Here is a 12,131-nt window from a genome sequence, read left to right as displayed (position 1 = left end):
TGAAGGAGCTTGGAAATGCAGTGTATACATGTCCCGTATAAACGCTCTGGTTGACAGACAGATTTTGGAAGCAGTCAGCAATCTGACTGGCCCCCCCTTGCATCCTACGAGTTGACGGTACTTCAGTGCATAGCTGGAATAGTTCCTTTTGTTTCTGCACTGTGGGGTGCAAGTTCAGTCTGTATGGACCGCTCTCCTCGCCATCTATAAAACCTCTTCAGCCCTCGACCCAACAGGCGTGTGAGGACTTGTCCCAGCACCTAACCCAAAAACAGTTACAAACATTTACACAAAAACCAGCCGTTTCAATGAGAGCACCCACCCCGAGGCCGTCTGTGCCCAGCCAGAGTGAGTAGCACTTTAAAACTTATCATAGTGTAGCTCCTAAAAACAAACTTTGGCAAACAAAGGTCCAGAGAGTCTGACTCCACTTTTTCAATCTGTTATCCTACGTGCAAATAGCACGGGAGCTAAAAAGATTCTGAAAGTTGAGGGCTTTGTGAATCCAACTAAGAGACCTTTAGTGTAGACATGTCAGGACAGACAAGCTAAGCTGAGATCAGACAAAGCAAACAAACAGCACAGTTCTGGAGGTAGGCAGGCAGTTTGCCCTCTTTCCCACAGCTTGCCGCTACACTAAGCGTGCAGGTGCGTGGAGCGAGGGGACACTATAACATGATGTCACCGGCACAGCTGGATTTCCACAGACCCCACTCCTCCTCCCCCGCCTTCCTGGGCTGCTGCAAAACGACAACAATGATGTCACCCGGAGAGCAGCTGCCAGACTTCAGTATAAAAGCGCTGCTGTCTCTGTGGAGGGGACAGCAGATTCGCTTCTTCAGAACCTGCATCGCGCTCGAAAGCCACACTTTTTACAAAAGTAACTCGCCGTTGCCTTTAATTACAGCCGAAAAGATAATTGCAGACTTATTAATTCTGGAATTTGTCCTGATTTTTCTGCTCATCCGTCGTACCTACTAATTACTCAGGCAAACTGATTAACATAACCGCCACGGATAAATAAAAGCACCCCGTCATGAATAATTCTCAGAGTACATCAGTATCTGCTGGTGGATCCCTCTCCTGCACAATATAAACTCCCTTTCACCCTGTTCTCCAAGAATATGAACTTTCCAGTGAACTCTGATGTTGCTTCCACAGGTCAAATGCATACCTAAGGGCAATTCCCAGCCTTTGTGCAATTCCTGGATTTCTTGTTTTCTCTCCATGTCAAAGACCAGAATTATCTCACCTGTATCCCCTAATTACCGTGTGTTACAGCATGACAAAAGAACCTTCTGGAACCAAGCAGAGACATCAAATGGGCAGCTTTTGTCCCACTGCCGTTTTGTGGCCCCTTTGGTTTTGGAACAATTAAGTCATTTCCTTTTCTAACAAGAGAAAAAGAAACAGAATGCAAAGCCATTTCCTGCTGCAAGGAGATGCAAACGCGCAGGTAGGAGGCAGGAGGGGAGAAGGCAACTCGACCGGCTGCAGTAACCTGTTTTTGAAAATCTGTTCAGTTCCCCACCAAGCCCCATTTTTCAAATTCTGCTCTTCTCTTCTCCCGAGCACGAGACGGGTTCCATGAGTCAGACAGCAAGCTGGCGCGGGCCAGAGTGCGTTCTTTCAAAGAAAGAAACGCGTAGCAATAATTCCCATTGAAGAGCTAAGACCCAAAGACCAGGAGGGCCGGTCCAGAAGACCAGGGAGGGTGGGAAGGAACAATATGGCTTGTGTATGGATTACAGATATGCAGAGCACATGTCAGCCCTGCAGCAGGCGAGAGCATTGGATTTTCATCACAAGCATTTCGCATTCTGTGTTGAAAACAGTCATTCAGCTGCTGGGATCCCTGAGCTGGCTGCTGGCTGTCCATGTGCTTTCCTGCAACAGGATTACAGCATTCCGGTTAAACACCCGTAATAATAATAATGAAAACTTCCTTACACTTATACAGCGCTTTTCTGGACACTCCACTCAAAGCGCTTTACAGGTAATGGGGATCCCCTCCACCACCACCAGTGTGCAGCCCCACCTGGATGATGCACCAGTCCTCTCCCCACACACCAGCTCTCAGTGGGGAGGAGAGCAGAGGGATGAAGTCAGTTCAGAGATGGGGGTTATTAGGAGGCCGTGATGGGTAAAGGCCAGAGGGAAATATGGCCAGGACACCAGGGTAACACCCCTACTCTTTTTGACCATAGAGAGTTTTACGTCTCATCCGAAAGATGGTGCCTTTTTACAATAGAGTGTCCCCGTCACTATACTGGGGCATTGGGACCCACATGGACCGCAGGGTGAGCGTCCCCTACTGGCCCCACTAACACCTCTTCCAGCTGCAGCCTTAGTTTTTCCCAGTAGGTCTCCCATCCAGACCAAGCTCACGGCTGCTTGTAACTTTACAGAGCACTGAAAATGGTCCATCAGCCCGCCCCACCCTTAGGCTTGTGGGGTTTATATACCAAGAAGCTCCACTGTGGGGTGTTCACTGCCCTGTGGGTCACTGATCTGGGGAAAAAGAGGGGGTCTTGCCCAGTCCCCTTATCTCCCATTTCCTATGTTTCAAGCAGTGTCGTGACTGCTAGGCAAAGTGCTTTTTTTAAGGAAAGAGCACATCATGCAAATGAACCACAGGTTACAGGAGAGACAGTGCCTTTATCAGTTGGCCGTTTCACCGTGTACTGATGCTCACACTGCAGCCTAAAACAGGCGATTTCTATCTCACAGCGGAACACTGCTACTTTCATAAGGAATGCATATACTTGGAACCCACATGCATAAAGCACTAAACCTTTTGCTCCAGCAGCATAAAAAACCTACTGTCCGTTTCTGGCATGATAACAAATGAATATTCTGATGCCCTTCCTCAGCACATAAATAAGTAAACAGATACACAAGATCATTCACACCCTTCATAACAGAGGTAGTGGTTCAGAGGTACTGCGCTGTGCCAAAGTGAGCCTGGCTCTTGCACGGCTCTGGGCACTGTGGTGACTGCCTCATTTATCTCCTGATGAGGCACTTCTGCAGTCTCGCAGGCCAAAGTGGCTCCACTCTGCGATCTCCAATAAATTACCCGGACAAAGGACAGAAGTCAATTCATTCGGCTTTAATGGAGAGAGATGCAATTTGCCCCCGATCCCCTCTGCCAGTGAAAGACCGACAGCTCTTTATCTCTCCTCCATCGGAGCAACCATCAATCACTCCCTTTCTGCTCCCAAATTCTTCCTTCCTTCGCAATAAACCCATTGTGTGCCGGCCGGAGAATCACTTCATAATGGACAGAGGGGAGGAAGTGGTAGGAAGGGGGTGCTGGTGGGGTGGGGGGGCTACATTTCGGTGAAACAGCAGAATGGAGCCCCAGTACAGACGCCGGGCTTCTGAAGCATCACAACGAAAGACGTTAGCAGACAAGGCGCCCGTTAAAGGAAAGGATGGAACAGAGTGGTTTACCCAGTGGGGAAAGGCAAGCAGCAGCATTCTGGGGTTGCCCATTCAACTTTTGGGGGTTCTCCGCAACGGGCAAAGGACAACAAAAAAAAAACAATGAATGAACGGACGGAAACATCGCTCCCCCACAGGACATCCTCCGCTCCTGGAGACCAGAGGCGAGAGGCGAGAGGCTCAGCGCAGGACCTCCAGGTCCCCAGGGGCTGACTCCAGCAGGCTTTCACTCCACAACAGCTGAAGACCCCAGGAAAAGGGGTAAACTGGCCTCAAATCAGGTTTAATGAGACCAATTTAATCCTTTTCCACTTATTTAGCTACAAAGGATTGGAAGGATCGTCTAACAGTCTGCAGTGTAGGACCCTGACTGGGAAACCCTAGTTCATTCATTTTATTGGGACTTGGCTGTTACTGTAGAATCTACTGTACTCTACCTACTTTATACAGCTCACACATAACCTAGCCCTGACCTTAGTCTCCCTCCCTGAACAGCCAATATCACCCATGACCCTGCTCCCCAGTGTCATGGAAACACCCACTGGAAATGAAATGGAAACACCCACCTTGATCCGTCTCTCGTTATGGAAAATCGCCTTGATTGCATCACCCCAATACCTGGCCACCTCCCAGCACCTCCAGAGTCTTTTACGGAAGGTTATATGCCAAGTATCACACTTAATTATAACCAGCATAATTAGTCAGTTGGCAGTTTGGCTCATTCACAAATGACTTGCAGAAACTATGCATCAGCAACCGCAGTTCTATAGTCAATAATAACAGGACTTTGGTTTTACACCTCTATATATATATATGAAGGAAATGATTAATTCACTCATGGTAAATGAGGCACATAATCCTATCCTGATCAGCGGAGCTTTGCATCTCTCGGAAACAAAGGAACACTACAGCAATATGGGACTTTTTCGGCAAAAATCCAGAGGTCCCATTTGCTCCCAGCAATTGCAAGAGCCAATAAAAACCTGGGGAGACAGCATACCCCCAACCTGACACGCATGCGAGAGCAACAGCTCTTGACAAAACCCGGCAACGGATCGGAAAAAAGGAACTTGTTAAGCTGATCTATTGACAAAAAGTTTCGATTCTTGGCAAATCGACTGCCAAGGCGAGCAAGATGGGGCAACGGATCTCTTTCGGTCCGTAACCTTCCTCGCATTCCGAGAGCAGGAAAGGTGGAGCAGAGACAAAGGGAGATGGAATGGCGCATGACCCCGATTTGTCACGCAGGATCGAGATATGATGACATTTTACACAAATGCCCGATGATTCAGAATTCTGTTTTATTTCCCCCAGTTATTCTTAAACAATAACATGTGGGTGGATCCGAGACTCGCAGACAACCACCTGCTTCGGCGCACCCTGGGACGGCAAGCCCGGACTCATCGCTGGCTGCTCTCGCTACTCCAAGAATCAGCCACTTCTTCCTCGTCTCTTAATCCCTCCCTGGACCACTCCGGTCCCCGCAGAACAACCGCGGGCTGGTGATCACCTGACGCAAGATAACGGTGCTCATCCGAGCCGCAGGGACCTGCACGTGCAGCTGCTGCACGGGACGCCTGGCCCTGCTCTACCATCATTCATCTGCCGTAGAGGGAAAAAAAAAGAGGACGCTTAAATCGGGATGTTATTGCGGGCATATTAGTCCCAGATGTTTCACGCTAGAAAGCAGAGCAGGCGCAACCAACTTTAAAGTCAAAGTTGCATGCAAGTTCACATCAGCATGACTCAGCTAGATCGGACCGGTATATAGATTCATCTTTCAGGACACAGCTATCATGGGTTGTGGGGTTTTTTTCCCCCCAGAGCAAGCAGTCCCTATTCACAGAAAAGACGTTTTGTGCCTTTAAAGTCAAAGTTGCATGCAAGTTTACATCAGCATGACTCAGCTAGATCGGACCGGTATATAGATTAATCTTTCAGGCCACAGCTATCCTAGGTTGTGGGTTCCCCCCCCCCAGAGCTACCAGTCCCTATTCACAGAAAAGACGTTTTGTGCATTTCGTAGGGGGTTCTATTTCAATACAGTATTCATTTTTAAACATAAATAGTCACTTGAATATAGGATAGCCGTTTGGAATATTTATTGAAGCATCTGGACGTGGTTTTTCCCAGCACTCCACAAATGGGATGAGTACGTGTTCTGTGGCTGGCTGCGATTATAAACCACCCGCTGCATTCAGACTAGAGCATTCAACTCCCGAGCACAGCTGGGACTCTGAAGATCCCTTCAATCTCTGCTCTCACTCTATGATCGGGCATTCAGCTCCATACCACTGTCCTACAGCTCCAGGACTGGGGCTGGGTGGCCATTCCGAGCCCTGAAGCAGGTAGTGTTGCCATTAGCACTGCAGCAGAAGCCTCACTGTGCCTTATACAGTGAACAGCATCCTGCTCATATCAACGCCAGATTAAAACCCGCCACACGCACCAATCAGAGCCTCTCCGCTCTCCTCTGGAACAGCACAGGCACGAGGGACAGAACCCCCAGCTGTTCTGTCTGCACCAGTGAGGCTGGAGGTGAAATTTCACCCCCAGTCACGCGGCCTCCTCTCTGCCCGGAGGCGCAGGCTGCCGCCCGCGGCCGGGGGTGAGGCAGAGCAAGGAGAGAAACACGACAGCAGATTCCTAGCAGCGATAAGTCCAGCCGAGGGCCAGATAAGAGGAACTAAATGTCAACAAACAACCGGGACAGCCAATCGGGTTGTGCTTTTCGCTCCGCTGTCTTTCCAACGATGGAAGCCACTTTCAGTTGCTAACTTAACCCCTGGTGAAATCTGAGCATTTAGCGCACAGGTCGAGATCTCCACGTGTACAGTAAACAACCCTTTCCCTTGATCTTAAAAGCGGGCTCTCCTTTCCTGAAACTAACCTTCGAAGAAGTAAATGTCCAGTACCTATCTAGATGAATAATTACCCGATAAGATTTTTTTTACCGAGACAGGTATAGGATGCGTCTGAAGAGCTTTCGCTGATGAGAACTCAAAGCGTTCGCTTTATTTCGAATTGAAAGAAGCAGTTAGAGAAAGGAAGTCTGTTACTCTGAGCCCAAGTGACAGAGCCATGCCTAGACAGCCATGCCGGGCATCAGTGCTGGATATGCAACAATGCCTTCGAGGAGGTGTGTATTGCAAACGAGGAGCACACCGCGCCCTTCACCTGGGCTGCCGATCGGGGCTCAAGTAAGGGCACAGAGCAGTCCGTCTGCCCTGCGGGGCTCCACTCCTTCAGCGACCGGGACAGGGACTGTGGCAGGGGAAATACTGACAGCAGCCTCTTCTGCTCCCTGACCTGCAATAAAGGCACAATCTCTCTAATCCCTCTGGGCTGCAAACTCCCCCCAGCCCCCTCCCCAGCTGCAGCAAACCCACGGCAAAGCCCGTGACAATGACGTTAGGGTCTCTTCGGCCCCCGTGAAGAATGCAACCCCTTCTGCGCAGAGGAACCCCGCCTCGTCACCCCAATTTACGAGCCTACCAGAGTCCAAAATTGCTCCAAAGAACAAGCCGTTCTCACACTGCTTCCTGGCCCCCAAATCACACTCACCTCTGCCCTGCCCCCCCAAAACAGGAAACAAACTCCCCCTTGTTGTCCACATCTTCATTAGTCAGGACTGCCCAGTGCTCAGAGCCAGCTTTTTTCCACCTCTGTGCAACTCTTGTTTTTAAATTTACTGTTGCTGGACTGGTAGGTTTTAACCACCTTCTGGATTTGCTAAAAGAACTGCCTCTTTACCAGAAGGCTTCCCTCTGAGTTCATTCCTGGCTGATATCTTACCAGTTTATGGTACCGTAAAGCTACGAATGTAAAACTGTGACAACCACCTCATGAGGGGAAACTGCAGGAGAATGTGCTTTGTGCTGGTGCTGGCTAAAAAAATGGATGTTTATACAATAAGTGAATATAATCATTTTACGGGCTGTAGCACTGCAAGCAGGTTTTTGCATCAAGAACGGACTAAAGTAAAAAAACAAAAACAGCACTGAGGACTTTCAGAAACAAAACAAATGCCAAAAACCTATTAACTGTGCTGAAGGGAACACCCCAGCTCACTAGCAATTCCCACCTGACTGAGGAAATTTACATTAAGGTTCCAATGTCTTTTCACCAAACTTCAAATACTGTTTAGCTATTTTGTGGATTTCACTCAGGGCCAATGTGATCTCCGTCACAGCAAAAGCAAAGCACATAGGGCTATTTGAACACATGAAACGCAGGAACAGGATTTAGACCTTATTTGCATTTTATTTAAAGAGCCTTGAAACCAGTTGTCATTAAAAAAAAAAGTGTCAGCACTTAATACAGCAGTGCAAACAGATGGGATACTACCAAACGTGGGGCAGAGTGTATCACGCCAGAACAGCGACTGGTGCCTGTTGCTACATTCCCCTGATTATACAAGCACTGGAATGTCTGGGGCTTTCTATTGATAACATCTGCCGGAATAAAAGCAGAATTCCCAGGCATGGAAAAAAAGCAGGGGTGCCCCTGGAGAAGGCAGGGGTGAGAGCAGCGTGACAGCACTCACATGCTGACGGTTTCTCCTCCGTGCGCGCTGCCAGCCAGTCTCTGACCGGCGCCACGCCAACTGGCAGCGTTAGGACTCGGGCAACGTGGGTCAGAGGCTCCGTGCTCTCCCGCTGGAGCTCGGGAGTGACTTCGTGGGACCGCCCGTTTCAGAGTCTATACAAACATATTCCTCCACACAAAACAACCCTGAATCAGCAGAACCGGCTCCCCAGCGCCAGCGCAGCCGACCACGACCCCACGAAAACGGACCATTTGTGAAGAGCGAGAGGGCAACGGCCCCATAACGTTTAACGAGTCACCTGTCGTCACCTCTGAACAGCACCGGCCCCGCTGCGTTCGCGCTCGACACCGAAGCCCCACAAGGATAACCACGCACAGGTATAGTCCAGTCAGCAAAAAAAAACATAAAATGACAGCGCTTAATTATTTTTTTCATGCTTGCTATGAGTGGGCGGACGCCAGTAAGCCCTCACAAGACTTCCGAGTTTCCGGAGAGAGATGCTAATAAAGCACCTTGAATTGAATTGACTGGTGCTGGCAGTCAAACACTGCGATTACCATCGTCCTACTCCAGCTATAAAAAAGGCAGAGCACGGGAGCGAAACCCACTCAATACTATTTAGCACACCGCGTTCAGTTCATCTTAATCAGGCCATTTTTAGATATCCTGTGCGCGTTTTTTTTTTAACACACGCTCTTCACACACCCCAGGTTAGAAGATGCTTTAGGCTTTTCTACTGCTTTCCCCGTGGCTGTGCACTCGACTAGAGCAATAGTCCGGTCAGAATGCCAGAGGGGGTGGAACAGCACGAATCGCTGATTCAGCGAACAGCATTTCTTTCTAAACCCGGACGATCTCGCAGCCAGGAGCTCCGGCTGCCTCGGCGAGTTTCGGTTTCTGTAGCAATTCAAAGGACGCAGCGCCCTACCTGCCGCAGGTAAACACGGAGCTCACAGAGCCACGCCTTCGCCGGCCGAGAGGAGACGCTCCCTCCGCGGACAATGTCAGCTGCTCTTTTATTTAGAGCAACGCGAAGGAAAATACAAGAAAAAGTATATATGTACACATTTTATTTTTGCAATTGTACGGGTTACGGTTCCGTTTACAGCGAAGCAACTCCGACGCACACGGCTACCCTGTTACGATCCTTTGGACTTGACTGTTTGAAGTTCCAAAGGTTCTCTACAAAATTGGAAGTTTCGCCCAGTCGGCTACTGTATATACACCCCATTGCTTGGGGTCTTCGCCATTTCGCCCCTGACATGAAACGACTGAGTAACATCCCGACACGTAAAGTGTACATTTATGAAACCAAGTATTGGTTTGTGTACAACCCGGACGAACACGGGAGACCGCTTTTTTTCCACCCACACAGCGCCGCGTCCAAGAATCGCCACCTTACCACATAACAATAAAGCAGAACTGGCTCTTTGTTTTTTTGTCCTCCGGTTCAGTATTTTTTTAAAATCAAATCTCTCGCCTCCGTAATTTAAACTGATTGAAATCGACAAAAGACCATCCCCTGGCTTAGAAAAAGAGAACGCGCGCCCTTACCTCAGGAACTCCTGGAGACAGGTATCGCAGAATCGGTGTCCGCAGGTAGATACCTGCACGGGTTCTCGCATGGCTTTATTACACAGAGGGCACTGGAACCGCCTCTTCGGCTTCTCCAGAAACTTGTAATCGAAGCCCGGCATCGCTGCTCGAATATTGATTCACCCGGACGAGATCGAAAGTTTTTTTCAGCGATCTCCAAGGCACAAGATGACCGTAAACAAAACCGGCGACAGGTACCGATGTCCGTCACCCTGCGCCTCCTGGCAGCCGAAGTCCACACAGGGCGGGGGGGAGACGGGTCCTTTTTCTCTCTGGCACCGGGTTTCTGGGGACGAGAAGGGCAGCTCGTCCGGTCCGGTTCGGGGAGCGATTCGCTCTCAGGGATTTATTAGACGGCTCTGCGCGTTGAGTCCCTGTCAGAGCCGCACACGGAGATACAGTAGGTGAAGGCACCGGCGAACTGGGGATTAACTACTGTGCCAAGGGCACGGAGTACGACCCGCCTCCTCGGTTCCGCGGCCACACCGTAACTGCCTGCCGGAGCTGAGCTGAGCTGCTCGACACGTCCCATCTGCTTAACATCCACCGAAACCCGCCCACTCGCCCGCCTCGGCGGGAGGAGCGCCGGCCCTTCTTTTAACGCGGCTTCCCAGCTCTCGTCTTTGTGCAGCACGGCTGCCGGGTCCTAGTGCCGCCCGAGATCTGCGCCCCCACCCCGCTCCACCGACACACGCACAAGCACGGCTTGTGTCGGCCTGTTTCTATTTGTGCTTTCGTAAGCGTCTCCCCTTTCTTTGTGTGTACGTGTGCGTTACTGTCGTGGATTGCTTCCATATTCGGTACACTCAATGCATGGATATTGATTATTGTAAAATGTGCGCGCACAAATCCATGCCTGTGAAAGCAGAACAGTTTTATAAGTTGCACACATTTTTCCCCTCCACCAAATTGCACTTCCACAAACACACACTCCCGAATGCTCTGATATACACGAATTACGAATCGGTCTCTTTGTCGGTTTATTTTGCACAGAAGCAGAAAAAAAAATCGAAAGCCTATAAAAAAAAACCCAAGGACCGAGTCATTTACTGGGAAAAGGTCTCCCCCGTGTGGAGAAGCGTTCAAGAGCGGGTTTTTTTTTTTACTGCGAGGATGAGTGCGATTCTGCCCGTTTCCGATTCCTTTACCTGTCGTGTGTGGATCACGGCACAGTGTAGGACCCGGGACACCGGATCGCTCACTGTGCGCCTGTGGCAGAACTCGGGGGCTGTGAGCGACAGCAGGCCGCTCGGATGGCAGATGAGCCCCCGCATACCTCCCGACCATTGCTACAGTGTTTCATCATCGCTTTCTGACCTAGTGTACAGTACACGAAGAACAGTCGTGCTGCTCGCTGCCAACTTAGAAAGCAGCACTTTAAACAAAGAGATCTCGAACAATATATTTTTGGCTACTTGTTAAAAACAAGTTTTAGTGATCATGTCTAGTTTACATAATTAACACTATTGTGTCAGAATTTGAGACAAAAGCCCTGCTTCAGCTCTCTATTATTATTTATATTAGTCATATTTATTAGTAATACATATTTTATAACACGTTATTTGTATATAGGTTATCATCAATAATATAAATAATGATAGCATTAATACATATCCAGAAGTGAGGGAAATTGCATTACAGTTGAAAATAAATAAATTAAAACTGCTGTACATTGTAATACGGTTCTCTAAATTACCGTAGAAACTCCCCGGAGTGTTTCTGGTTACAGATAATCCAGATCAGTTACAACAGTGTCCGCTTTTCTGAGACTGGCTGAAGCCTTTTCTGCGCTACAAACAGAAAGACATGTTCTGCCGGCGCTGCCAAGCTGATTAAACAAACGAGTATTTAATAACGCAATTGTTTAAAGGCACTAATAATTACGCTTTTATGCAATTAACTAATTAGGTCTACCGAGACACTATATATATATATTGAGCTTTTTTTTTCTTCCTTCCAGTCTTCAGTTTTATAAACGGTCTCCTCTCACGTCCCCTGAATCGAACCTGTTTGTCATTTTCTGCAGACTACCTCATTATCTTCCTCCAGAGATCAGAGATCGCGCAAACGGTAATTTAATTCCGAAAGAACAGGACTTATGAACCGCGGAAAGCTGAGCGGCTCCGACGCCGCAATGAGAAATTGTTTTATGATGGCTTGCAGGGGTCTGACAGAAAATGAATACCCGACCCCCTCCTACTCCCCCATCCCCGGTTCCGAGCTCCTGCGATTGTCTCCTTCTCTCTCGAGCTGCTGAATTGCAGAAAACCTGCTGAAGACCAGGCAGAAACCCAGAGACTAGAGCCACCTTCACCAGGCTTGAAGAAGGAAATACGTCACTGCTCTGCCTGATGACGGCATAGTCAGAATCGCGAGCAGTCGATGTGGCATTAGGAAAACGCGTGAATAATAAAATAAACAGAAAAAAAATATTATATTTCGGGAAGCACTAAAAAACACCTATGAAGTGTTAGTGATTAAGACTTAAAAGTGATGTTCTATTCACTCATTTAAATTAAAACTGTGACGAACAGATTGA

General features: G+C 48.8%; 1 protein-coding gene across 1 annotated transcript in view; it reads right to left on the bottom strand.

The window, feature by feature from the left end:
- The window catches only part of traf4a (tnf receptor-associated factor 4a), a 38,907-nt gene extending 28,691 nt beyond the window's left edge, over nucleotides 1–10,216 (bottom strand). The window contains exon 1 of the mRNA XM_006640907.3: nucleotides 9,551–10,216. Within this exon, the coding sequence (XP_006640970.1) occupies nucleotides 9,551–9,693 (143 nt within the window). The 5' untranslated portion in view covers nucleotides 9,694–10,216. The remainder of the gene's footprint in view (nucleotides 1–9,550) is intronic.
- Between the last annotated feature and the right edge of the window lie 1,915 nt (nucleotides 10,217–12,131).

This window comes from Lepisosteus oculatus, chromosome 26, assembly GCF_040954835.1.
Source record: "Lepisosteus oculatus isolate fLepOcu1 chromosome 26, fLepOcu1.hap2, whole genome shotgun sequence".
NCBI lineage: Eukaryota > Metazoa > Chordata > Actinopteri > Semionotiformes > Lepisosteidae > Lepisosteus > Lepisosteus oculatus.
This window is presented reverse-complemented; position numbering and strand designations above follow the sequence as displayed.